The sequence below is a fragment of the Nuphar pumila genome, chromosome 8, assembly GCF_984573655.1.
Source record: "Nuphar pumila chromosome 8, dmNupPumi1.hap1.1, whole genome shotgun sequence".
Lineage (NCBI taxonomy): Eukaryota > Viridiplantae > Streptophyta > Magnoliopsida > Nymphaeales > Nymphaeaceae > Nuphar > Nuphar pumila.
Genome location: NC_143256.1, coordinates 127,277,544 through 127,304,132, shown reverse-complemented (window position 1 = coordinate 127,304,132; position 26,589 = coordinate 127,277,544). Strand labels below are relative to the sequence as shown.

The 26,589-nt window shown below is 36.5% G+C and overlaps 1 protein-coding gene across 4 annotated transcripts in view; it reads left to right on the top strand.

Moving 5' to 3' along the window:
- Positions 1-25,970, top strand: part of TOR (target of rapamycin) — a 66,589-nt gene extending 40,619 nt beyond the window's left edge. For 3 of the 4 annotated variants that reach the window (XM_090016721.1, XM_090016722.1, XM_090016723.1), the window contains 25 exons: positions 467-576; positions 672-845; positions 959-1,024; positions 4,786-4,854; positions 5,281-5,391; positions 5,801-5,941; positions 6,042-6,170; positions 6,245-6,392; positions 6,491-6,705; positions 13,866-14,072; positions 18,424-18,537; positions 18,687-18,878; positions 21,016-21,096; positions 21,222-21,296; positions 21,390-21,456; positions 21,532-21,692; positions 21,892-22,065; positions 22,150-22,278; positions 22,432-22,515; positions 22,607-22,668; positions 24,118-24,190; positions 24,313-24,447; positions 24,550-24,726; positions 24,820-25,091; positions 25,504-25,970. In XM_090016721.1, coding sequence (XP_089872847.1) covers positions 467-576; positions 672-845; positions 959-1,024; positions 4,786-4,854; positions 5,281-5,391; positions 5,801-5,941; positions 6,042-6,170; positions 6,245-6,392; positions 6,491-6,705; positions 13,866-14,072; positions 18,424-18,537; positions 18,687-18,878; positions 21,016-21,096; positions 21,222-21,296; positions 21,390-21,456; positions 21,532-21,692; positions 21,892-22,065; positions 22,150-22,278; positions 22,432-22,515; positions 22,607-22,668; positions 24,118-24,190; positions 24,313-24,447; positions 24,550-24,726; positions 24,820-25,091; positions 25,504-25,522 — 3,185 coding nt within the window. In that variant the 3' untranslated portion in view covers positions 25,523-25,970. Of the gene's footprint in view, positions 1-466; positions 577-671; positions 846-958; positions 1,025-4,785; positions 4,855-5,280; positions 5,392-5,800; positions 5,942-6,041; positions 6,171-6,244; positions 6,393-6,490; positions 6,706-13,865; positions 14,073-18,423; positions 18,538-18,686; positions 18,879-21,015; positions 21,097-21,221; positions 21,297-21,389; positions 21,457-21,531; positions 21,693-21,891; positions 22,066-22,149; positions 22,279-22,431; positions 22,516-22,606; positions 22,669-24,117; positions 24,191-24,312; positions 24,448-24,549; positions 24,727-24,819; positions 25,092-25,503 lie in introns of those variants that run through there. The other variant, XM_090016724.1, reaches the window with a different exon arrangement.
- Positions 25,971-26,589: the final 619 nt, after the last annotated feature.

Here is a 26,589-nt window from a genome sequence, read left to right as displayed (position 1 = left end):
AGCGAAAAAATTGAAAAATGGGGAAGCGTGGGGGAAGCGCGCTTCCCATAAAAGGGAAGCACGCTTCCCAAAAAAGGGGAACGCTTTCCCTCACGCTTCGGAAGCGCGACGTTTCGCGCTTCCGAAGCGCGCTTCCCCTTTTACCTAGGCGCTTCCGGTAACTCTGGGATCAACCATCTAGTTGCTAGGAATGATTATGAGGAAATCTACGTTCTCATTGAACCTTTTTGTCACTAAATGACCAAATCCATAGATGTTGATTTCCACGACTAAAACCTTAGTTGAAATTGTTCATTTCTTCTAACGTTGCCTCCTTGACCATTTGACGAACATCTTTATGAAAGTGTGTACCAAGTTATTCTTGGTGAGTCTCTCAAAACTTTTGGGCCTTGGCCATGTTTTTTCATTTTTTTGTTCTTCTTTCCTGCTAGGAATATTTTCCATTTTTGTCTTGTGTCTTTTGTAGGACGAATGCGGTGTCTTGCTGCGTTGGCTCGGTGGGAAGAACTGAATAACCTTTGCAAGGAATATTGGACTCCAGCTGAACCTGCAGCGAGGCTTGAAATGGCTCCTATGGTATTTGTTTTCTTCAACTTAATATTTGAAATACAATACTGTAATGCACATTCTGTTACCTATGCCTATTTGTCCTGTTTCAAAATTTCACCCAGGCTGCTAGTGCTGCATGGAACATGGGAGAATGGGATCTAATGCATGAGTATGTTTCTCGATTGGATGATGGAGATGAAACTAAGCTCCGCTTATTAGGAAATGCTGCAGCTAGTGGTGATGGAAGTAGTAATGGTGCTTTCTTCAGGGCTGTTCTGTTTGTCCGCCGTGGAAAAGTAACTGTCTTCAGCCTTGCGTTGCTGCTTTTGACATATCTTCCCGTTGCCATGATTGTTTTTTTATTTATGATATAAGTATATAAATTCCTCTTCCTCTTTTTGTTGGTTAGTATGGTGAGGCACGTGACTTTGTAGAGAAGGCAAGGAAGTGCTTGGCAACTGAGCTAGCTGCTCTGGTAGTCTCTTCAAACTTGATACTGCCGATGACATTCTTTTCTATGTTCTTACACTAGATTCATGTAATGTGATAAGGGTTGCTTCTTTGCATATTTTTAGTGTTCCTCCTTGGTACTGTTTCTTCTTCATCTCTTGTCTTGAATTTCAGCAACTTTATTGTTCAAAAATTGCTAATTGGAAGTGGTGTGAGCAGGTGATCTGTCGTTTTTCTAACAAAATTAAACTACAAATCAGAGGTTCTGATATGTCATGATTGATAGGGTGGTTACACAGCAGCAAAGTTGCAAAGTTTGCATTTTGCCAAAGAATACATTCACTACAATTAAAATGTTCATCATTATAAAAATTTTCCAAATTTGGAAAGTGAGACAACTTCGAAATACTAAGGATGTCCTAATCTTTTATGCCATAAATTATATCCAAATTTTGAACATTGCCACAAAATGTATTCTCGGAAAGATCCAAAAAATCCATGGCCTCCTCTATGACTTTCTCCAATCAGCTTCCTTGACTGGCGATCCTGCACCGAACAACGATTTGTTGAGAAGGAACATTACATCTATGGTCTGAAGTTTGAAAAATGAATAAAATGTTTAAGTTTAATTTTGGAACATATCTAATTTTTAGATTTTTGTTTTGTTTTTAAATCTTCTAAAACCCCAACACCTTTGATTTCAGGAGAAATGCCATAGGCGATGAAAAATTTAGTCTCATTTGAATTTGGTTAGCATTCAGTTAAGGTATCACAGCTAGGGATCATAATATATATATATATATATATATATATATATATATATATATATATATATAAAAGCAATACTTATATTCTAATACTCTTATCACCTTGTCTCATAATCCTTATTTTATCTTGCAAATTACACGTGTGCAATGTCTTTGTGTGAATACATGTTCTTAAGGTATTCTCATGCATCATTGGCATGCATGCTCAAACTTTGCCAAACTAAAACACTTTTGAATATCAACACTATTTATAAGCCAAGATAGAATCTTGGAATGTCCCATCCTCCATTCTTTCATCTTTTTTTTTATATTCCGCTATAGCTTTGGTATACTTTTCTCATTGAAGTTCAACACTCTTCCCATTGTCAACTTTGGTAAAGATTGACTTAGGCTTCACATTGTTGCCATCCACTAATCCTCATAGGCCCTTTTCCCATATGTAGTGTTTCATAATAGATGACCACATAACATAGTGTCATTAAGCTTCACGGGTACAATGGTGACACTCTCCTTGCCATCCATACATGAAGACAAGAGAGAGAGAGAGAGAGAGAGAGAGAGAGAGAGAGAGAGAGAGAGAGAGAGAGAGAGAGAGAGGATGCACGATCCACAAACACTTGATGAAGAGATCTCAAACACATGAACCACGATCACTTCACTTTAGATGCCTTAAATCAATGACTTCTAAGATCAATAGCCAATTGCTCTGATACCATGTATCGAAATGTCACCAAAGGGTTCACCGGCACCAATGTCACGATCACAAGCACATGAGTGCACAATTGTGCCACTAAGAGCGCAATCACAAGTCACCAAGAGCACAAGTGCAATAGCCACTAAGGGCACAAGACAAGAATCACAAGAGTGCACACACACACACACACACACACACTTGAAAAAATTAATCTTATTAATTGGAATAAAATACTCAAAACAAGCATGATACAAGAGGGGTGAGAGTCCCCTATTTATACACAATAAACAGCCCAAGCTAGCCGTTAGGCTAGTCTAACGGCTAGAAAAAGTAGCCGTTAGATACTTAGACTAGTCTGAATGGCTAGTTAACTTAGCTAAAAAATAAAATAAAAATAGAAAAAAAACAAAATACATAAATAAAAATATTAAAAAAATGTATATACATAACATTATATATATATATATATAACACCGACATGTACAGTCGATATTTTAATTTTATTTTAATAATTTAAAATCTTTTTTTAGTATTATTTCAAGAAAAAACATATTGTTAAATATTAAAAAATATTTTTTTATTGTTTAAAATTAAAAAATACAGTGTCATGTCGTATTATCCAAAAAAAATTGAACTTGCGAGTCGAGCCCGCATCACGCCTCCTTCCGTTCACCTATCTTTGTGGTGTACACTTAACTGTAGAGGACCAATGATGAATGTTATAAGGATATTAAGTGGCTATAACTATGTTGGGTTTTCATCTTCTAATGACAGACAGGCTGTTGCACTTTGTTTCTATAAAGGTTGCTAACCATGCTACAGCATAAGAAATTCTTAATCATCTTTACTAAAGCTGGGAGGAAAATAAGACCTATGAAGGGCACTGTGAGTTAGGGATGATTGACATCTTTGCCTCAACTTGAAGGGAAGATTGAGAAGCATTGTTAGATGATCTTGTAATAGATATTCATTGTTGATGGATGAAAGCAATTCTTTGCCCCTTTCTGACTCTCATTTCTTCTTCCTTTTCACTTGATGTCTACTCCTTTATTTTCTTCCATTGTCTTTTCTCTTTAAATAGTTGTAAACTCCCATATTCTGCAATTTATTTCATTATTTTGACTATATTTGTAGTCCTTATTTTTCATTTTAATTTTGTTGGTTTTAAGACCCCTGTTTTCTACATTTTTCCTATATAAAATTCTTTACATGTGCTCTGTAACAAGTGTGACTTATTAGCATTATGTCATCTATAAATAACGTAAACCGTAGCCCTCCTGTTGTGGTGCTGTGATAACCTCATCTATGTTTTCTGCCATCTGAATATGATGGAGGTGCCCTTGAGTTAAGTCATGTCTAATTAGAAATATAGTTTTCACTGTGATTCTTGCATTAGCTAATTTTATATACTTTTGACTGTATTCTTGCATTTGTTTATTTTCTGATCTTGCCTTTTGTGGTCCTAACAGAGCATATCGTGGATTCATCTGATTTTCCGTGTCACCGTGATCACATTCTATCCTACTATGTGTCTTATTTAGTTAAAAGACCATGTACTAATGTTTTTGCTCCAAGTTTGTGTTTTCATAATAAAATGGCTGCAATTGATGCATTGCTGGCGTAGATCGTAGTTGTTTTTTGGCAGTATTTAAATTGTATCATTGATATTTACTGTGAATATCTTGATTGTTGATTTTCACACACATACACATAGGCACACATATAATGTACCCATGCTTGCTTGCATGTATACATGCACACATACGCATCTGTGCATGTCTGCCTGTGTATGTGCATGTATATAATGTACCCATGCTTGCTTGCATATATACAGGCATGCATGCATGTTTGTGTGTGCATCTGCCTGTGTGTATGTGCACGTTTGTTTGTGGGTGTGTGCATGTGCGTGTGTGTGCGGGTGCATGTGTGGGTGTGTATGTGTGTGTGTGTGTACATTTTCCAAGGCCATCACATCCATGGTTCTCTATTGATGGGATTGCAATCTAAAGAATCCCTGTTGCTTGAATTTAAACCTCAAGTTGATTTATTTGATTCAGAAACGCCACCCATTTTTTTGAGTTATTTTAATTTTTGACTTTGAAATGTTCTCCATCCCGTTGCATCCTGTGTATCCCCTTTTTCAAGATTTACGTGTCACTTCATCCTTTCTAAGTTCGTCGTTCTTGTACTCATGTTGTCATGAAGTTGCCTCATTGTTGCTTAAAAAGCTATTAAGTATTTCTAATTTTTTTGGTGTCTTTATCAATCTTTATGCAATGTTTAATCCTATAATAACCTCATTTTCTTTTCTTTTATGTTAATCAGGTTTTGGAAAGTTATGATCGTGCTTATAATAATATGGTCAGGGTTCAACAGTTGTCTGAACTAGAAGAGGTAATCCGTGTTATCTTTTTGAAGTGCTGACTAGAGGTGGTAAGGCTACTACTAAACTGATAAATTTTCATTGTTGATCAGTGTTAAGTTTAAAATGCATTAATCTGGTCTTTTGACCCTTTTTTTGGTCCTGGGTTGTCTTACTTGATTGCTGAACCAAATCGAACCCAATCAACACTTGGAAACACATAATTACACTGTTATGTGTGTGTTTGTGCACGTGCAGGAGTCTTTTTCATTACATGCCAAATCATTACCAGTGTGCACTTAAGTGAAATTTTTATCTTATTTGTTTCGTGTAATATAAAAGCATGCTGCTATTTCTGTTATTTTCACATGAATTTAAGTTGTCTTTCTAGGCTTAATGCAGAGATCTATTGTTTCTCAGAGTTTTTTTTTGGTGTAATGCTTTTGTTATATTTTTAGGTTATAGATTATTGTACTCTGCCTGAGGGGAATGCTGTTGCTAAAGGGCGTAAAGAACTAATCTGTAATATGTGGAGACAGCGTATACAAGGAGCAAAACGGAATGTTGAGGTGAATATACCATTTTTTCGGTATCTCTGGTTGCAGTGGATGCCATCATTCTTCTAAACTTTCCATAAACTCATTATGTACCTTTTGGCATACTAGATCATAGAATAAGGACTGCATTTACTATTTCAGAAGATCCCCTTATTGCATCAGTTTATTACATAGTTGTGTTTGCATAACATTTATTGGTTATCTAAATTACGTGGAACAGATTTTCATTTTCCTTTATGAAGTAAAATTTTTGATCTCAACTAGGATAATAGTTAGAAAGTATCACAATGCCTTCTGGCAAGAATGTGTCGCTCTTGCTCATTGGTTTACTCCAGATATTTTGCTCTCATTCACTATTTTTTAATGATCATGAAGCTTACAGGTTTAACATACCTGAAATTTAAATTACACGTGCACATAGGTGTGGCAAGCAATTCTTGCAGTGCGGGCACTTGTACTTCCTCCAGCAGAAGATATAGAAACATGGCTGAAATTTGCTTCTCTCTGCCGTAAGAGTGGCCGTATAAGTCAAGCAAGATCAACCTTAGTTAAACTCCTCCAGGTTCTACATGTGTTTTTGATGGTTTCAGAAAATATTTGTGCAGATATTTATCCATAACTTTATAACATGAATGCCTAATACCTTGTTGAAACTGATGTAGTACGATCCAGAATCGCCTTCAGAAAGCGTTCCTCGCTCTTTCTCTCCTCAAGTGATGCTGGCATATTTAAAATATCAATGGTCTCTTGGAGAAGAGCATAAGAGAAAGGAATCATTATCCAAGCTGCAGGTATGTCAAACTCTTCCTCCTATTTTCTCAATATTCTTTCGACTGTCTAACCATTTGCTGCCATCATATGTTAGGATTTAGCCATTGAGCTTGCAGAAGCATCAAGTATCTCAGCACCAATGGGGCCACCTTATTCCATTCCGCTCCTTGCTCGTGTCTATTTGAAACTTGGAACGTGGCAGTGGGCACTTTTGCCTGGTTGGGATGATGATTGCATTCAAGGTTCTCTAGTTTCTTTTCTCTTTCTTTGTGTACTTTTTTGAATCTACCATACCGTGTTGAGTTTGTCAGAACTACTAATTAGCTTTGGTATCCTGTAGGCATTCTAACGGCATTCCGAAGTGCTACACAGTGTGCTCCTTGTTGGGCAAAAGCATGGCATACATGGGCTTTGTTCAATACAGCTGTCATGTCTCATTACACTTTGAGAGGCTCTCCTGCTAAAGCCGGCCACTATGTTGTTGCTGCTGTCACAGGATATTTCCATTCCATAGCATGTGCAGCAGCTGCAAAAGGAGTAGATGATAGTCTGCAGGTATGCATCATTCCAAGATTGTACTCATTTCCAAGTTTTTATAAACATTCTAAGTTTCTGATCATCTTCTCTATTTATTTATTACTCGGTAAAACTTTTGGTACCATTTGATGATTTATAAATTTAAAAAAATGGTGTTATATAGGAACTTTCTGAGGTTTCTACATTAGTGGCAAAAGGTTAAAATCAGTGTCAAGGGGCCATGCCACCATGCTGAGACAAATCAATTAAAATATCTTTGAAGAAAGGCTCTACTATAGAATTGTTGATACATGAAACATATTTAAGTGCCAATATTCATTTTATATTTTATATTATTTGTTGGGTCAACAAACAAGATTCCTTGTAATATTAAATATATGGGATCAATTTGATAAAAAAAACGTTTCTAATCTCAACATTTATTATAGTTGCATTCTGCTAATTTATAACACATTTTTGTAAAGTGAATTTTGTGTCATAATGTTGACGTTGACTCAGTTTGGTTAGCATATGTGCAACAAAATTTTGTTAGGAATTGAAAGATATCTATAATTAAATGACACAGGAAGCCCTCTATCCTTCTTTAAGTTATCTTATTGATAACAATTAAAGATATGTACATTAGTATGTACGAAGGAGTAGTAACCAATGCCCACACTTGTGGAGGGGTGACAAACAATTTTCCTATAACGGTTGGGTTACATCAAGGATCTGCATTAAGCCCTTTCCTTTTTGCTATAGTGATAGATGAACTTACGAGATCAATTCAAGAAAATGTGCCGTGGTGTATGTTGTTTGCTGATGAGTCTAGAGCTGGGGTTAATGCTAAGTTAGAATTATGGAGATAGACTTTGGAAGCAAGAGGTTTTACGCTGAGTAAGAGTAAGACAAAATATATGAAATGTCGGTTTAGTAAGCAACGAAGTAGTGATGAGAGTCTAGTGAAGCTTGGTGAGCAAGAAATAGCGGTAGATGACTGTTTCAAATATTTGGGATCTATCATTCAAAAGAATGGAGAAATTGATGGAGATGTAAATCATAGGATTAAGGTTGGGTGGATGAAATGAAACAGTGCAACTGGAGTGTTGTGCGATGGTAGAATGCCATTGCGGTTGAAGGGGAAGTTTTATAGGACGACAATTAGACCCGCTTTACTACATGGTACGGAATGTTGGGCTGCCAAGAGACATCATTTTCAAAAAATGAGTGTAAGTGAGATGCATATGCTTCGATGGATGTGTGGAAAGACACTAAAAGATAAGATTCAGAATGAGGAAATACGTAAGAAGGTAGGCGTTGCATCCATTGAAAATAAGATGAGTGAGAATAGTTTACGATGGTTTGGGCATATTTGGCGAAGGCCTAATGATGCTCCGGTTAGAAGGATGGAGAAATGAGAAAATATATTAGCTAAAAGAGGTCGGGGTAGGCCTAAGAAGACTTGGATGGAGATGATAAAAAAGGATATGAATGCTTTGAACCTCACCGAGGACATGGCATTGGATAGAAATGAGTGGAGGAGAAGGATTCATGTGGAGGACCCAAAATGATTTTCTTTTTGGTTCATATCGCCGACCCCAATTGTTTGGCATGAAGGCGTTGTTGTTGTATTGATAACAATGGAACTAGCTTTTTATCCAAATGCTTAGACATGCTTGCCAAACTAAAATGGGTCTTGGGAATGATGGTGGTGAGATTCTTGGGCATGCTTTCTGCTGTATTTGAGGGTGATAAATTTGCAAGGTTGCCCACTTTAATTTTTTTTATATTACTGTTGCTTTGATATATTCCTTGCTGGAGTCTGAAAATGTTTTGACATTTCATTTTTCTTTGCATCTGAATCATTTCATGCCAATTAGTGGTAGAATTGGCATACATTTGTTGGTGAAGTTTTGGGTGGATAAAGATTTCTTTGCTATCTTCAATTTGCATGTGAGTTTGATTCTCATTTTGTGTCCGTTTCGATTCTCATTTCATTTTTTATTCGACTTGTGTTTGGGTCAAGTCCTACAACGTGTGCAATGCTCTGTTTAGTTGCCACCTTGGAGTTTGGAACCCTGAACTGGCTGTCAGTGATAAGCCGGAGGAAGGTAAGGAATCTGATCTAGTTCATGGCTTGTTAGAAAGCCTTCTAGTGGGATAGTCACAGACAGTGCAATCAGTTTGATAATTAAGTGGTTGCATCAAATCTATTGCATAACCCTTCACTGGAACTGACTGGGAGAGTCCTGTACAAATAGATATGAGCCAAATTGGTTCCTGCTTCTGGCTTCGTAGAATTTTTGAAGTGCCTCACTTTTGCTTCCCATACTGTTTCCTGCTTCTGCTTGTCAGTCTGACAACCTTGCTCGACACACACACACACATAGTGGGGAGCAGGTGCCTACCATGAGCGAACGGCAGTTTTCAGGGTGTTTTTTCCAAATCCGACCCTGCAGATGTGTTTGGCATAGTTGATTTGTTGGAAGACGACACTTGGATTATGTTTTTTCAATGAAAAAATGTGAGTGTTTAAGCCTGAATAGTTATAAAAATTTTAGAGCATCGATTTTCAAACCTTATAAAAACCTACTCACATCTCGGTGTTGGATGATCCAAGAGTCCACTCCTATAAAGTCAAGCATGTAGAATACCTGTATGGTCAGATTTATGAAAACATGAAAAAACCCCTTCAGAAGCCCGATATGCGGGCGTTAGGTCTGAATCAGAGTAGGCACCTACCCGACTCTCTCTCTCTATTTATCTATCTATCTATATCTATATCTATATACGTGTGTGTTCCAAAACTTGAGGCAAAATACTCCATAAGAATATAAGTTTTCATGAGTGTTCCAAAACAGGCAAAATACTCCACAAGAATATAAGTTTTCATAAATGCATTCATCTTTGATGAATGGTTAAAGGAAAATGTACCACTCAAATCATGCAACTAGTGGCACTTTTGGGATTTTCTCAGGGTTACCGAAAATGCTATAGGACTCAGGGAAGCACGCTTCCCCGAAACGCGTTTCAGAAGCTCTAAACGTGTTGCTTCCGAAATGTGCGGGGAAGCAACCATTTTAAATGGGAAGCACACTTCCCATTATGGGGGAGTCTGCTTTCCGATTGCTTCCTGCTCGCTTTCCACTCTCTTCCCAATAACAGGAAGTAAATTTTCTTTTTTTGAGGGGCTTGGAGCTTTTAACAAATTTTTTTTGCCCAATATCGGGAAACCATGATTCCTATTCGCTTCCCACTCAAATCCTAGGTCTCTTTCCTCTTCGTTTGCTCTTTATTTTTGGCTCGCTTCCCTTCTCGCTTTCAAGACGATTCCCGGTTTGCTTTTAAGTTATCCCGCGCTTCCCGCTTCCTAAAATTTTAGAAGTGTCTCACTTCCCTGCTTTTGCTTCTCGAATCGCTTCCCGCTCCCGCTTCCTCAACCGACAACTCTGGATTTTCTGCATAAATGAGTTAGTAAATTCATTAGAGCATGTAATTGAATTAAAGAGAAATAAAGGGATCGGTAGGAAAGAAAATATGGAAAGAAAGATGAAGGGCGGATGTTTCACATTAAGGAACAATGTTGTTTCCACAACCGTTAAACTTGGTCAAATAGTTTAGGCCACATGACAAGGATGCCCTTTTACTGTTAAATAAATTCAATTATACCTTCTCATTCATCATATGTGTAACGACCCCAAATTAACCCTCGAAAAATGAATTTTTTTTTTAAGACAATTGCGGAAAACCTCCTAAGAACAGGGGTACATTACAACTTTAATATTCACAACCCATCATCCATTTCAGACATAAAATAAATTTAAACCATGAACTAAAATTTCATTTACTTAATCAAATTATGTCAATAAAGTTCCAAATAGTTTCAAAATAAAATCTAGCTATTCAGTGTAAGTCAGAACCCGGGCCACCAGACCATAATCCTTGTCTCTTCTAGCCAGTCAACCCTTTCACCACGAAGCCTCAATACCTGAAAAATAGTTTTAGAAATCGAGTGAGAACCAAAGTTCTCGTACGAGATCTGAATTCCCAACAATAAGAAAATAGCATAAAGTAAACCAAGCATAAGTTTAAGAGGATTCACAAGTAACATATCATCAGAACAAACTTACCATCTAAGCATTTCAAACAAGTAAATAGAAATTTCATGATAAATTAAACATTTAAAGATGCATGAATTGGTGCAACATGCATGCATATCTTTTAAGTTCATTAATCGATGTTTTCTTTTGCATGCATGTCCCTACTTAATGTACATCCAATTTTTATTGTCCACTTGCTTAACAACTCGTGGATACTCAAAACATGCAAAATTTTTTGAGGTTCAAGGCAATTTACAGTAGTAGCTTATCACACAATTTGTATTTTAAATTACTGGGTTCTACACTTATTCCTCGACCGATATCAGGAATCCACAACATCAATCGTAACATTAGAAATCTATACTTAATGTCGGGACATCAAAAAAATTCACATCCATTGACATCACTTTCTTGATATACCAATAACTACAACAGAGTCAACAACACTACCCCCAGGCAAAGTGATTGAAAGTTTCCTACAACTGTGTTCGGGGATATGAATCACACATCGGGTTCTTGGGGACAAAAAACACACACGATGTTTAATATCCTCACGGTCTCCCATGACCATCACCCAAGGTTTTCACCATTTCAGAGACACATTATAGAAGAAAATTATTACACTGTTTGGTCTCTTTTACCATTCTTAATCAATTTAGGGTTCTTTACATAAGAACAATTATGCAAATCTTTATGCAATAACAAATTTTTAGCCCTTGTCCTTATTAATTCAACAATGTAATTAATTCAAAAAAACAAATTTTTTGACAATTCATTCTGCAATGCAAAAATCACAATTTAATATATTTCATAAGCAACACATGCTCACAGTCCTCAACGTCAATGGTTCAGACATTACCACAATAAGTTAGCATTGCAACATTTTTCAGCGAACATGAAACGCATAAATTATCAAAATTTCATATTCATTACATAATGCATGGTACAAGCACGACAATTTAATGAATGCATATTGAACCATGTGTAAGAGTCTTACTGTATTGTCAAAAAGTCAAAATAGTTAAAAATTCACAGATGAATAACTGTTCGCGATATATTTCTACTGCGAACTCTATTAAGGTCGCAGACACAAGTATATATCTATATTTCTGCTGTAAGTGCTGTCAAAATTACAGACAGTTATATATATACTCTCAAAATCATAGGCTGATATACATGTATGTTAGTACTGCGAATACTGCGAACATATTCAAACCAGAGTTACCAGAAGCACCTAGGTAAAAGGGGAAGCGCGCTTCCCCGAAGCGCGAAACGTCGCGCTTCCGAAGCGTGAGGGGAAGCGTCCCCCTTTTTTTGGGAAGCGCGCTTTCCTTTTATGTGAAGCGCGTTTCCCTTTTATGGGAAACGCGCTTCCCCCACGCTTCCCTCTCGCTTCCCCATTTTTTCTATTTTTTTCGCTTTCCCCTCGCTTCCGGTTCGCTTCCTAGGTCGCTTCCGAGACAGTTCGGAATTTTCTTCTAAGTAATCCCACGCTTCCCCGCTTCCTAACTTTTTGAAAGTGCCTCGCTTCCCGCTTCCTCGACTGGTAACTCTTATTCAAACACACAGACTGATATACATGTTTTCATGCTGCAAAAACAATTCAAGGATGCGGACGCGAAACTGTTCAAGAAGCAAACAATATATATATATATATATATATATATATATATATATATATATATATATATATATATATATATGTTCTATGCTGCGAATCTGTTCAAGAATGCAGACAACACACACACACACACATATATATATATATATATATATATATATATATATATATATATATATATATATATATACTGCCTTCATTCTTGGATCAGATTTGCAGCATAATATATATTGTCTGCGTTCTTGAATCAGTTTCGCTATATATATGTCCTGCTGCTAAACTGTTCAAGAACGCAGAAATCACAGACTTGTGCACGTAGCAAAATAAAGAAAACAACATACATGCATGAATTCAGATTAATCAACATACCTAAATCCAGATTATATACAACTAATCCTAACATGCTATTAATTCCACATGCTGTTAAAAATATCAGACTCTAAACCCAAGGAAGGAAACTCAGATTTCAGTATAGCAGAACTATACCTATTGATTCCAACAACAAGAAATCCTAAGAAAGACTTATAAGCAAATCTATATTTTTACTTATATGCTTTTCTTTGTTTTTTTCTCAAACTCTATGCATGACCCATGCAAATCTCCTTTTTTATTGAGTTGTAAGAGAGGCCCATACCTTTTTTTTTTGCTATAGACTGATCTACGAAGAAGAAGAGAAGAAGTTGAAGATGAAAATGGAGAAGAGGAAATTGTTGGAGGTGACGCCCCTCTTTCCCTCTCATCCTTTCTCTTTCATCTCCTCTCTCTCTTTTTTCAGCTTTTTTGAGAGAGAGGCTTAACTTCTCTCTTTACAATGAAAGGACTCTTCTTAGGGGGTGACACCCCCCTCTTTGGGATAGAGTTCTATTAAAAGTAGAACTCTTCCCTATCTTATCTTCCCCTTTTCTTATATATATTTATATATACTTATATATATATATATATTCCTTTTAGTTAAAGTTTTAAATTCGTCTTTATTTTAAAAACTTATGGATGGACTATGGGTCTTGGCTGGACCTTGCCCCGACACATATTGATGTCAGTCCATATACATTAATGTATATATATTTCTTTATAATGTTTTTAATTTCAGACATAAAAATATAATTATTAAATAAAAAATATGTTTTTTTAAATTTAAAACAGAAAAAATTATGAGATATTACAGTATAATCTGTTTGTTTATGGATTGATTTGCTTTCCGTAGCGGGCTATTGGGGAACTCTCGAAAAAGGCCTTTCTATCTAACAACTTTCTATGGATGCTGTTCTCTCTTGCGACCAACCAGCTGGTTGTTGTAACTCCTCTTATCACTATCTAGTCTAACACCTTCCTCTGTTTGATAGATATTTCCATCTTTTTGTTGTTTTGAACTAGTGATCAAATCACTTTAACCATTGAACAGATACACGCATGTGCACACATTTGTGTGCCACAAATATATACATGGATACAGATCAAAGTTTGCTTGATTGTTGCAGGATATCCTTCGTCTTCTCACGTTGTGGTTCAATCATGGAGCTACTGCTGAGGTTCAGCTGGCACTGCAAAAGGGTTTTGCACTTGTTAGTATAGATACTTGGCTTGTCGTTTTGCCTCAAATAATTGCACGGATTCATTCCAATAATCATGCTGTGCGGGAGTTGATACAATCACTTTTGGTTCGCATAGGGCAACAACATCCACAGGTTAGATTTTGTATGGATTATTGTGCTATTGTAATAAGAATACAGCAAGCTATTATTGTTGCTTTGGTTAAACTGTTGTATGTTTTACATGCAACAATTTTTTCATGCTTTCATTGAATGCCTTCATGCAGCTGTCAATGGATACCTGAAGTGTTCAGGAAGTGTTTTATTTGAGTGTCAGTGTGTCACTTTTTGCTATTGTTTTGCTGCCTAGGAAGTTTTCTTGTGATTTGGCATTTTGTAACGGGCTGAATGAACATACAAATTACACATTATGCAATGTAGGTTTTGGATTTCTTGAAAATATTTTTTGATGATTCTCTCTGGTTTTTTGGCCCTTCTCTTAGAACAGGATCAGGTAATGCTCAGTTATCACCAGTGGACAGTCTGGCTGACCCATGACATCTGGCTTCTTTAGCGGTCCTGCTTAATGACAGGGCCAACCCATAAAGCTTCTCTCTTTCCTTTTTCTTTTCTGTCATTAAAGGGGTCATGTCGTTCAGTGTGGTGGTTTGCCTGGATTCCCCTTCTTATAGCTCCTGATTATTACTAATTAACCATGTGTTAGATGCAGGTGGTTATTAAGATGCATCACTCTTCTCTTTGATTGAAGGAATCATACTCTAAGGCTACCGTGATGATTCTTTCTGTCAAAAAGCATAGAGTGAGATGTGTATTTTCATCAACAACATCACTAAGCTATTGTATATTTACAAAGTATTTCTGGCTACCTTCTATATCAGTGTTGCAATTATTGGGGTGAAAGCTGCTTTTGGGTGATGTGGCGATCACGGCTCTAGACATAATTTATTGTATTGTAATAATAAACCTTTTGTATATTTAACTGAACTATTGCAAATGAATCATTTTGATTCCACTATTCTTTTCCCAACACAGCCCACGTACTTTAAGTTGATGTATGATTTAGGAAGCATTGAAGTAGATGTGAACTTTTCTTTCTGTTTATGTGATCCAGTATATGATAGTACCATTGGCAGAGTAAGTTCAAAATGTAAAAGTTCAGAAATTTTATAATCTATAAATAATTTTGATTAATAAGGTTGGACAGCCAATGTGTATGAGTGCACCTAATGTTAGACCAAAATTTGTGCACCTATATTAGATTTGATTTCAATGTAAATGTTGGTTAGTATACTCCCTGTATCAAATCCGATTTTACATGACTGGACATAAAGATTTTGTATTCATACAAATTAAGTCATCATAAGCACCATGCATATTTTGATTCAAAAATTAATTTCAACTTGTTCAGCTAAATAATTTTGATTTATTGAATGAGAACATCTTCCATTAAGCCTCAATTTTGGGAAGATTTAGATGGACTAGTACAAGGGATATCTTGTGGAGAAAATCTTTTCATCGGCGGTGACCTTAATGGACATGTAGGCATTAATAGGGATGAATTTGAGAGTATCCATGGAGGCTATGGTATATGAGAAAGAAATGAAAGTGGAGAAAAGATTTTAGATTTTGGTTTGTCCTATGATATGATCTTAGCAAACACTTGGTTTAGGAAGAGGGAGTCTCACCTAGTAGCATTTAAAAGTGGGGTTAATACGAGTCAGATAGATTTTTCCCTACTTAGAAAGAGAGATAGGGGTTGTTGCATCGATTGTAAGGTTATACCGGGAAAAAGTGTAGCTAAACAACATAGAGTCTTAATTTTAAATCTTAGAATTAGAAAATACCGCAAAAGGGATAGACATAGGATAGATCATAGAATTAAGTGGTGGACACTGAAAGGAGCTAAACAAAGAATGTTTGTAGAGCAGGTAGTTAAGGAAGCTGATTGGTGTCTCGAGGAGGATTCAAAATCAATGTGGAATAAGATAGCGGGTGACATGAGAAAGGTGACTAAGGAGGTATTGGGTGAGTCTAAAGGCGGTGCACCACTAGGTAAGGATACATCATGGTGGAACGAGGATGTCAAATTAGCTATTAAGGTTAAAAGAGAGTGTTATAAAAATCTAAGTAAGAGTCGTGATAATGAGAATTTGGAGAAGTATATGATAGCAAAGAAGGAAGCTAAAAAAGTAGTTTGAAACGCGAGGGATAAGGTATATAAGGAGGTTTATGACAAGTTGGATACCAAAGAGGGCGAGAAAGATATTTATAAGCTTGCAAAGATGAGAGATAGAAAATCGAGGGATCTGGGTATGGTTAAATATATCAAAGATGAAACACAAAGGGTTTTAGTCAAAGATAAGGAGATTAAGGAGAGATGAAAAGATTATTTTGATAAGCTATTTAATGGAAGTCATGCTCAGGATCTTGGAGACTTCTCCATTTCTTTTCATGAGATGAATCGTGACTTCATGCGTAAGATTCAAAAGAAAGAAATTGCAGAGGCTTCAAAGAAAATGAAATCAAGAAGGGCAGTTGGTTCAGATGGTATACCTATCGAGGCTTGGAAATGCTTGGGTGAGAAAGGTTTAGAATGGTTGACAAATCTTTTTAACAAGATTTGGCGGACAAATAAGATGCCTAATGAGTGGAGGAAGAATACTTTGGTGCCTTTATATAAGAATAAGGGTGATATACAAGATTGCACAAACTATCGTGGTATAAAACTCATGAGTCATACTATGAAACTTTGGGAGAGGGTGATTGAGTATAGGTTGAGGAAGGTTGTCATGATATCGGAGAATCAATTTGGTTTTATGTCTGGAAGATCAACTATGAAAGCTATACATCTTCTTAGACAACTTATTGAGAGATATAGAGAGAGGAACAAAGATTTGCATATGGTTTTTATTGATTTGGAGAAGGCATACGATAGAGTGCCTAAGGATGTTCTTTGGTGAACAATGATGAAGAAAGGTGTTTCTCTCAAGTACATTAGTATAATTAAAGATATGTACGAAGGAATAGTAACCAATGTCCGCACTTGTGAAGGGGTGACAACCAATTTTCATATAACGGCTGGGTTACATCAAGGGTCTGCATTAAGCCCTTTCCTATTTGCTATAGTGATGGATGAGCTTATGAGATCAATTCAAGAAAATGTGTTGTGGCGTATGTTGTTTGCTGATGATATTGTTTTGATTGATGAGTCTAGAGCTTGGGTTAATGCTAAGTTAGAATTATGGAGACAGATATTGGAAGCATGAGGTTTTAAGTTGAGTAAAAGTAAGACATAATATATGGGATGTCGGTTTAGTAAGCAACGAAGTAGTGATGGGAGTGTAGTGAAGCATGGTGAGCAAGAAATACCGGTGGCTGATTGTTTCAAATATTTGGGATCTATCATTCAAAAGTATGGAGAAATTGATGGAGATGTAAATCATAGGATAAAGGTTGGGTGGATGAAATGGAAAAGTGCAACTGGAGTGTTGTGCGATCGTAGAATGCCATTGTGGTTGAAGGAAAAGTTTTATAGAACGACTATTAGGCCTGCTTTACTATATGGTACGGAATGTTGGGCTGCCAAGAGACATCATATTCAAAAAATGAGTGTAGCTGAGATGCGTATGCTTAGATGAATGCGTGAAAATACAATAAAAGATAAGATTCGAAACAAGGAGATACGTAAGAAGGTAGGCATTGCATCCATTGAAAATAAGATGAGAGAGAATCGTTTACGGTGGTTTGGACATATTCGACGAAGGCCTAATGATGCTCCAGTTAGAAGGTTGGAGAAATGGGAAAATATATTAGTTAAAAGAGGTCGGGGTAGGTTTAAGAAGATTTGGATGGAGATGATAGGAAAGGATATGAATGCTTTGAACGTCACTGAGGCCATGGCATTGGATAAAAATGATTGAAGGAGAAGGATTCATGTGGAAGACCCAGAATGATTTTCTTTTTTGGTTCATATCGCCGACCCCAATTGTTTTGGGATAAAGGCGTTGTTGTTGTTGTTGTTGTTGTTGTTGTTGTTGTTGTTGTTGTTGAATGAGAACACCTAAAAAAAACACATATGCAGAGTGTGCTGGATGTGTTGAGGAGGATGTGCAGTTCATGTTTTAATGTGAATATTTGATGGTGACCATAATTAACCTATGGAATTTAAATCAACTGAAAATTTTAGTTCTCTTAACCTTTACTATGATAGTCGTTAATATGGAACAATTCATGGAAACCTCCTTTAACATCATTTAGCTTGCATATGAAACAATTCATGGAAACCTTCTTTGACATCATTTAGCTTGCATATGGAACAATTCATGGAAACCTCCTTTGACATTGCTTTCTATTAGATACTATACTATGTGATAGTACCACTGTCACATTAACTAGGTGAGTTTTTACTCTAGTGTTATTATTTATTGTGAATGATGCTTTTGGCTTTATCATGTGCATGTTTTTATAACCTTGCCTTCTTACACAGGCTCTTATGTACCCTCTATTAGTCGCTTGCAAATCCATAAGCACATTGCGCAGGGCGGCAGCCCAAGAAGTTGTTGATAGGGTTCGGCAGCATAGTGGTGTACTTGTGGAGGAGGTTAATAGTAATACTTTTGAAGTTCTCTTGTCCATCTAAATGTTTACTTTCTCTCTCTCAGGGTTTATACTCTACAAAGTGCAATATAATGACTTAACATGGTCTTTTCCATTGTTTCTCGTACAAATGTTGTTCTTTTGTACTTTCAGGCACAACTTGTTTCAAAGGAACTAATCAGGGTTGCCATACTTTGGCATGAGATGTGGCATGAAGCCTTGGAAGAAGCTAGCCGTCTATATTTTGGTGAACATAATATTGAGGGCATGCTAGCTGTTTTGGAACCTTTACATGCAATGCTAGATGAGGGCCCCAGCACAATTAAGGAGAAAGCATTTCTTCAGGTATTCCTTATTTTACTTGTGAACTTGTGAACTAACACAGCAGTTATTAATCTATTCAAAAACTAAGATTTTTTTTTGAGATTAGTGGACAATTGGACATGAGGAGTCGTCTCCATATGGACATGTTTATTGAGGGCTCTGCTTTTTTGAAAGTGTCAACTGCAGCTACCTGTGTATAACTCTTCTGCGGAGGATTTCGTCTGTCGTAGCTAATAGGTGGGCAACAGACTGAATCGTTTGGCCATTGACTAGGCCAGTAAACCCAGTCAAGCCCAGCCTATCAACTTGAGTGTCCAGGCCTGGGCTCGATTCGGGCTGCTCTACAAGTATTCTTGTACATTGTATATGCACATATCATATTTTTGTATAGGTTTTCTTGCAAATTGGTCTCCCCCTTATAGTTGATTTGCAAAACACTCCCTGCCTTATGCCATTTTGTAAATCAGTCCTTGCCGTTCTCACTGTTGTTACAAACTGGTCCTTCTGTCACTGACCATGATTAACTGTCACGAAAATGCCCTTCATGAAACAGTTGTTAGTGTATTAACATTTTGCAAATTAGTCCTTATTCACATGTTGCGAATTGGTCCTCCTGTAAGGGCAGAACCGTTAATTGTCTACCCTTTAACAGTTACCGTCAGGCTTCACTTACAGCTAATAACTGTAATGAAACAAGAACAAGATGATGCCTCTTATGGGCATACAAGAGCACAATGTTCAAATCACAAGGACCACTTATGGTTCAACACTCAATCACATACACATAACCCACACAAGTGCCAAGAAAGCACATGAAAAATATAGGGATTTGTATTACAAAATGCTTGAGAAAGCATTAACTTTACAAGGGAGAGAGCTCTCCTATTTATACACAACATGAGGCCCATAGGGCCATTGGGACACTCCTCAATGGCTAAAACAAACTATAAAATCCTATCCTAAAAAGAACAATAAAAAGACTGTTGTGCCCCTAATGGTCACAACATATTACATGACTGTGAAAAGACAAAAATAACCCTAATGGGTATTTCCTATTACAATGAGCAAAACATACATATTAATATATGAATATATACATGATATATATATTGGTTTGGGATAAAGGATTCATGTGGAAGACCCAAAATGAATTTCTTTTTTGGTTCATATCGCTGACCCCAATTGTTTTGGGATGAAGGCGTAGTTGTTGTTGTTGTTGTTGTATACATGATATATATATTAATATGTACACACACACACACACACACACACACACACACACACACACACACACATATATATATATATATATATATATATATATTCATATCTTAACAATAACCTCAAGGGCTGATTTGCAAGGGTTAACGAAAAGGTAGGGACTGATTTGCAAAATGGCATGAGGCAGGGACTATTTTGCAAATCGGCTATAAGGTAGTGACCAATTTGCAAAAAACCCTTTTATATAATATTTATGTATATTATATATAACTATATATGGTTTAAAATATAGTTTATATATATATACACATGTATATTATAATATAATATTATATTATGTTATATATATGTATATATATATATATATATATATATATATATATATATATATATATATATATATATATATATATATATATATATATATGGTTCAGGTCGAGCAATGTCATAAGAATACGAGACTTGCATGTCCATTAATGCCATGAGTGTTGATATTTAGGGTCTATATTACAACCGAATGGTGGATTTGAAAAGGATATCACTAATAGGATTATTCCCAGTTGGGTTAAATTGTCATAGGCTAATGGTGTGTTATGTGATAGAAGAATATCATTGAAAGGGTGTTTCTACAAGACTGCTCTAAGACCATATTATATGGGCCAAATGCTGTCATATGGACATGCTAAAACGGTCCTGCGTCATGCCTGACACGTGTGGACATATGACAGTTACGGGCAACAACACTCGGCTGACATGTTTTGACTGAATCAGACTCGGTCAATGATGTGTCAGGCCTTCTAGGGTCAATTGTGACATGTGTGTGTCACATGACACATTGACTTGTTGACATGAACTTTGTTTCCATTAATGTGGGATTTGCAATACTTTTTCTGTGGATCTTGGATTGCTCACTTGGAAGCTGCTTTTATGTACCTAGATATATGGATGTGAACTTCAAGAAGCACATGAATGCTGTATGAAATATAGAAGCACTGGAAGAACAGGTGAACTAACCCGGGTATGTTACTTGCATGTTAAAGCATTGATGCCTTTTTATTTTCTTGCTTTCCTTGTTTTGCATAGTAAGTGGTATTACGGGATCTACTTTTCCATCTGCATGATAAAAATTGTATTCCTTCTCAGGCGTGGGATCTGTATTACCATGTTTTCAAACGCATTGATAAGCAGCTTCCTAGTCTCACTACACTAGACTTGCAGGTAACTGCTGTCTATTCTGTATTCAGGTCTTGCTTTAAAAAGTTATAATAATGATGTATATTATTAGTAGTCTTACAATACTGTGAAATGTAGTCTGTTTCACCAGCCTTGGTAGAACGGCGCAATCTGGAACTTGCTGTACCAGGAACATATCGTGCCGGTGAATATGCATTTACTGTCATTTGTTTTTTCAATGAAGTGGTTGATGTCATGAAATCACACTTCCTTCTTTCAGATTCTCCAGTGGCTACCATAGCAGAATTTGCACCTCAGCTGGTTGTCATCACATCAAAACAGCGCCCTCGAAAATTAACAATTCATGGAAGTGATGGAGAGGATTATGCATTTTTGCTCAAGGGGCATGAAGACTTGAGGCAAGATGAGCGTGTTATGCAGGTATATCTTCATTCCATTAGATATCTTCTTGTCCTTTTTTTATTTAATTCGACTGATGAAGCCTTGGATATCAGTAGCTTGCTTTTATCAATTTTCTGCATAATTCTATATTCACTTATCTGTTATTAATTTGATATTGTTATTATTTCTCTTACATTACATGTCCTTTTTTAATCTTTTTGCTTTTTTCCTTGGCCAGCTTTTTGGGTTGGTTAATACCCTGCTTGAAAACTCAAGAAAAACTGCTGAGAAAGATCTTTCTATTCAGCGCTATGCTGTTATTCCTTTGTCACCAAACAGTGGATTAATAGGATGGGTTCCTAACTGTGATACTTTGCACCATTTGATTCGTGAATACCGGGATGCAAGAAAGGTTCCACAAAACACATCATGCTTATGTTCTTACTTGACTTTTGAACTTGATTGCTGTTGTATTAATGTTTCCTCTTGCTTTCAGATCTTCTTGAATCAGGAGCACAGGTTGATGTTAGCATTTGCTCCAGATTATGACCATTTGCCACTCATAGCTAAAGTGGAAGTGTTTGGACATGCTTTACAAAACACTGAAGGAAATGATTTAGCAAAGGTACATGAAGCATGGTTCATCTATCTATACAAATTGAATTGTCTGATGATGATGTTTTAATGAAAGCGTAGGATATATAGGACTTGTTTCCAGTGGATGGTTTGCAATTGTCCCCTGGATTTTTTACATTCTCATAAGTTGAATGAATTATAGGTCCTTTGGTTGAAAAGCCGATCTTCTGAGGTTTGGCTTGACAGACGCACAAATTATACAAGAAGTTTAGCTGTCATGAGCATGGTAAGTCTTTACCATCTTTGCTTGGAGTTTGATCTTCAATCATTATTTTGTATCTCAATAAAAGATTTATCAGCATAATTCATGTGATTAGGTTGGATATCTTCTGGGATTGGGTGATCGACATCCTAGCAATCTTATGTTGCATCGTTACAGGTTCGTTTTTTTTTCAACTTTCATCTTGATGATGAAAGCTGTTAGTGATTATCTGAAAGGTGCTACTTGATATGTAAAGGGTCTATGGTCGTATGTATCCTTGTCACATGGGCATAAATTTGTTCATATGTGATCTATGATTGTTAAGATGCAGATGTTTTTCTAAAGTGCATTCAATGGCAACTAAACGTGTATTTAAATGGGAAAGTGATTATTGATGATTGACATCCATTAAGTTGATTTTTAGTTTCACTTGTTAGGTGTGTGCAATATTACATTCTTCAACCTACAAATTCAAAAGCATATGGGCTTAAATTCTCCATGCTTCTGTATCTTGTGGATGGGCAACTGCATCTTGTGGCTCAACTTCGTTTTCAATGCATATTTGTAATCAAAATCTTGTTCATGGGTTTCTTTCAACTTCTACAAATTTCTTTCTCACTCGATTCAATAACATCTGCCTCCTTGCTAAGTGTCATTTATAGACCTACCTCTAGCTTATTTTTTCTTGTAGTATGCTTAACCCTATGTTACTAGACACTTTTGGAGGCTCAGAGTGTTGGTGCCAGTCACAGCTGGACATCAACCTGGTCACAGACAAATCTCTGATATGACTGTTTCGAACTCTAAGACATTCTTGACATGTGTCTGTCCTGCAAGTGCCAGGCATGTTAAGGATACATCATGTCAAGCATCAAGCATGCTTTAGACACAGTGTCAAGTTTCAGACACGCTACAGACACCTCATGTAAAGTGTCGGACACACTATAGACAGAGTGTTTAGTATGGGACGGTTTGGATATGGCCTGTCAAGTGTTGGACACCGATTTGTGGTGAATGAACACTTTAAAGTTAAGAATATCTTAAACTTTTTCTTGTCTCCACCTTGTCATCATGAACAGTGTTTGTCACTTGCTCCTCTCAACACCGCGAGCCCTGGTTATTGTACCTTCATTGGATACTCGCAGGAAAACCAGGCACAATTTTTTTTGCTTTTCTTTAATCTTTGAAAGCCCTAAGAATGTAAAAAACAAAATATTCAGATTTTAAGTTTTAATTTCTAAAAACTCTACTTTAGCATGAAGGAAAAGAATGTTGTAACCTATTTACTTATTTAATCCAAACACTTGACCACTTTAGGTTCCCAAGTTCTAAATTTTAACGATCCTGGCCTTAACCCCAACTTAAAATTCCTGGCTCGCACGGTAATTTTAATTGTTAGTTATCTGTAGGCCCGATGATGCCCTTGTGGTATTTGTTATCCAGTTTTAGCTTTTCTATTCATTGTAGGGTTCATATAGATAATTCTCTCATGTAAGAATTTTATTTGTTTTGAGAATGTGTTTGTGTACTTCAATAAAAATGTTCATGGAATACATTTGATTGTAACTTGCATCCTGGTATTCTTCCCAGAACTTTCTATTTGACAAATTATTCATTCTCTTACAGTGGAAAAATCTTGCATATTGATTTTGGAGATTGCTTTGAGGCTTCAATGAATCGAGAAAAGTTTCCTGAAAAGGTATGCTGCTGTATTATTTTGGCATCCTTTTGCCAACTGTGAACCAAGATGTTGAAAATTAAGCGGACTGAATATTTCAGGTCCTTCACATACTGTGCTCTGAAATTGTTATCTGTTTACAGGTTCCATTTCGCTTGACCAGAATGCTTGTGAAAGCGATGGAGGTCAGTGGCATTGAAGGGAACTTCAGATCGACTTGTGAAAATGTTATGCAGGTTTTGCGGACAAATAAGGATAGTGTCATGGCCATGATGGAGGTAGCCATCTTTTGGATTGATTTTCACTTTTCAGTTAATTGGTCTAATTTATCCATGATTGGGGCTTAACGATGAACGGATTGCTCTGTGTTTGTTTTTCAGGCCTTTGTTCATGACCCTCTCATAAACTGGCGTTTATTCAATTTCAACACAGTCCCTCTCGTGTCAAATCTTGCAACTTCTCATGTTCAGCCAGTTGTAAATAGTGATGATTCTGTACCTACTGGAGAGCTTCCACCTCAACCTCAGAGAGGCGCTCGGGAAAGGGAAATTCTTCAGGTAGAATTCTTGTTTGATATTTGGAACCTTTCTCCCTTAGCTTTTCTATTCATTTCATTTCATTTGGTGGTGCTTATATTTGGATATCCATAGGCCGTCAATCAACTTGGTGATGCAAATGAGGTGCTGAACGAACGTGCTGTACATGTAATGAGTCGAATGAGCAATAAACTTACTGGGAAGGACTTCTCTTCTGGTTCTTCTCTATCGAGCACTTCCAGTTCATATTCTTACACAGTTGATCATAGTGCCCTGATTGTTGGTGATACACGTGAGGTTGACTATGGATTAAGTGTAAAACTCCAAGTTCAGAAACTAATAACACAAGCAATGTCACATGAAAACTTGTGTCAAAACTATGTTGGGTAGGTTGTGCTTCATTTTCTGAGTTTATTCGGTTATGATGTACGTGCCATTCAGGGATAATATTGGCTACATTCGTGGGTTCCAAACCTCCCTAGCTGAAACTTATAGGGGATGGATGTGTTCAGCATGGTGAAAATATAAGGAATCGACCTTTGAACAGTATTTTGACCTAAAAATACAACTTTTTGATGGTGGAAATTCTGATCTACATGTTGGCAAAAACATGATCCAAAGGTCGATTCAGATGTGTGAAGAAATAAAAAGTAGTGTAGCCATTATTATCCCTATTATTCTAATGAAATCTAGCTATCTTCATTGACAATTAATATTTAGCAAAAGCTGCAGGTGCTTTTGGATGCTACGTGTACTGTATGGCATCTGAATTTTTCCTTTTTAATGTCTCCTTTTCAGGTGGTGTCCATTTTGGTGATCTCATGGCCACCCTTCAATCACTGTACATATCTGTATATATCTTGTATAGACTACTTTTGGGGATATCTTCTGCTGTTTTTACCCTTTCTTTGCGGGGAGATGAATAAATTTTCAACATGGGATTGGACCTGTGGCATCTTTCAACAATTTGGTGTATGGAGATGATGCGTGATGGTGGGCTATGTTTCAGTGGTAGTTGTACTTCTCAGACTAAGTTGTGTGCTAGGTATGACATGAGCATGAGTGGAGAGCTCCTTGGCATTTTTGTTTTGTAAATTGTGTTGCATGTAAGTTTATTAGATTATCCGGGTGAAAATTATCATGATGTACGGGTGATCTGTTATGTTAGGAATGTTAAGGGTATGGCTTCTCCATTTAGGCTTCATTGTCATCTCCGCTTGATTCTGATGTAATCTTGATTGTATGATATGTTAGTTTGCCACAAAGCTCAGATTTTTATCAGATATTGCCAGATTCGAATCTGAAATGCAAACAGTGGATCCGAATCTGAATCCAGAGTAAATTGCACTTAAAAAAGTAAGTGGGAGCTGCGCATGGATTATGTAATGGTTGCTAATTAGCAAATCTCAATGCTATTTTGAAAATATTAAGTTTCATTGTGAATATTTTGATAATATCATGATGATGCCATCTTGGTATGTTTCAAAGCTAAATATATCAGGAGTTTCTGGTGATATCAACATGAAAAATCACTTCTTTTATTGATTTTATGTTCCTACAAATTTTCTTTACAATTCATGCATTATTTATATTTAAACATTTTATGTATATAAGAATTTTTTTTTGTCAGTTGAAAGGAACAAAAAAATTTAAATTATTGCAAAATTTCTAGTTGAGATTTTCTCAATACTAAGATTTGTGGCATTATAGTTAGCAGGGATCAAAATTTCTTCTCTTCTCTGTTTTTATATAGGCAAGCTGGGGGATCACCCTTGGGATATGAAGCGAGACCTTTACTTTACTATCAAGCCTATGTCACACGGATACTCCATATTGACTCCCGTTTCATATCCCTTTATATACCATTCATATTGAAAACTTGGT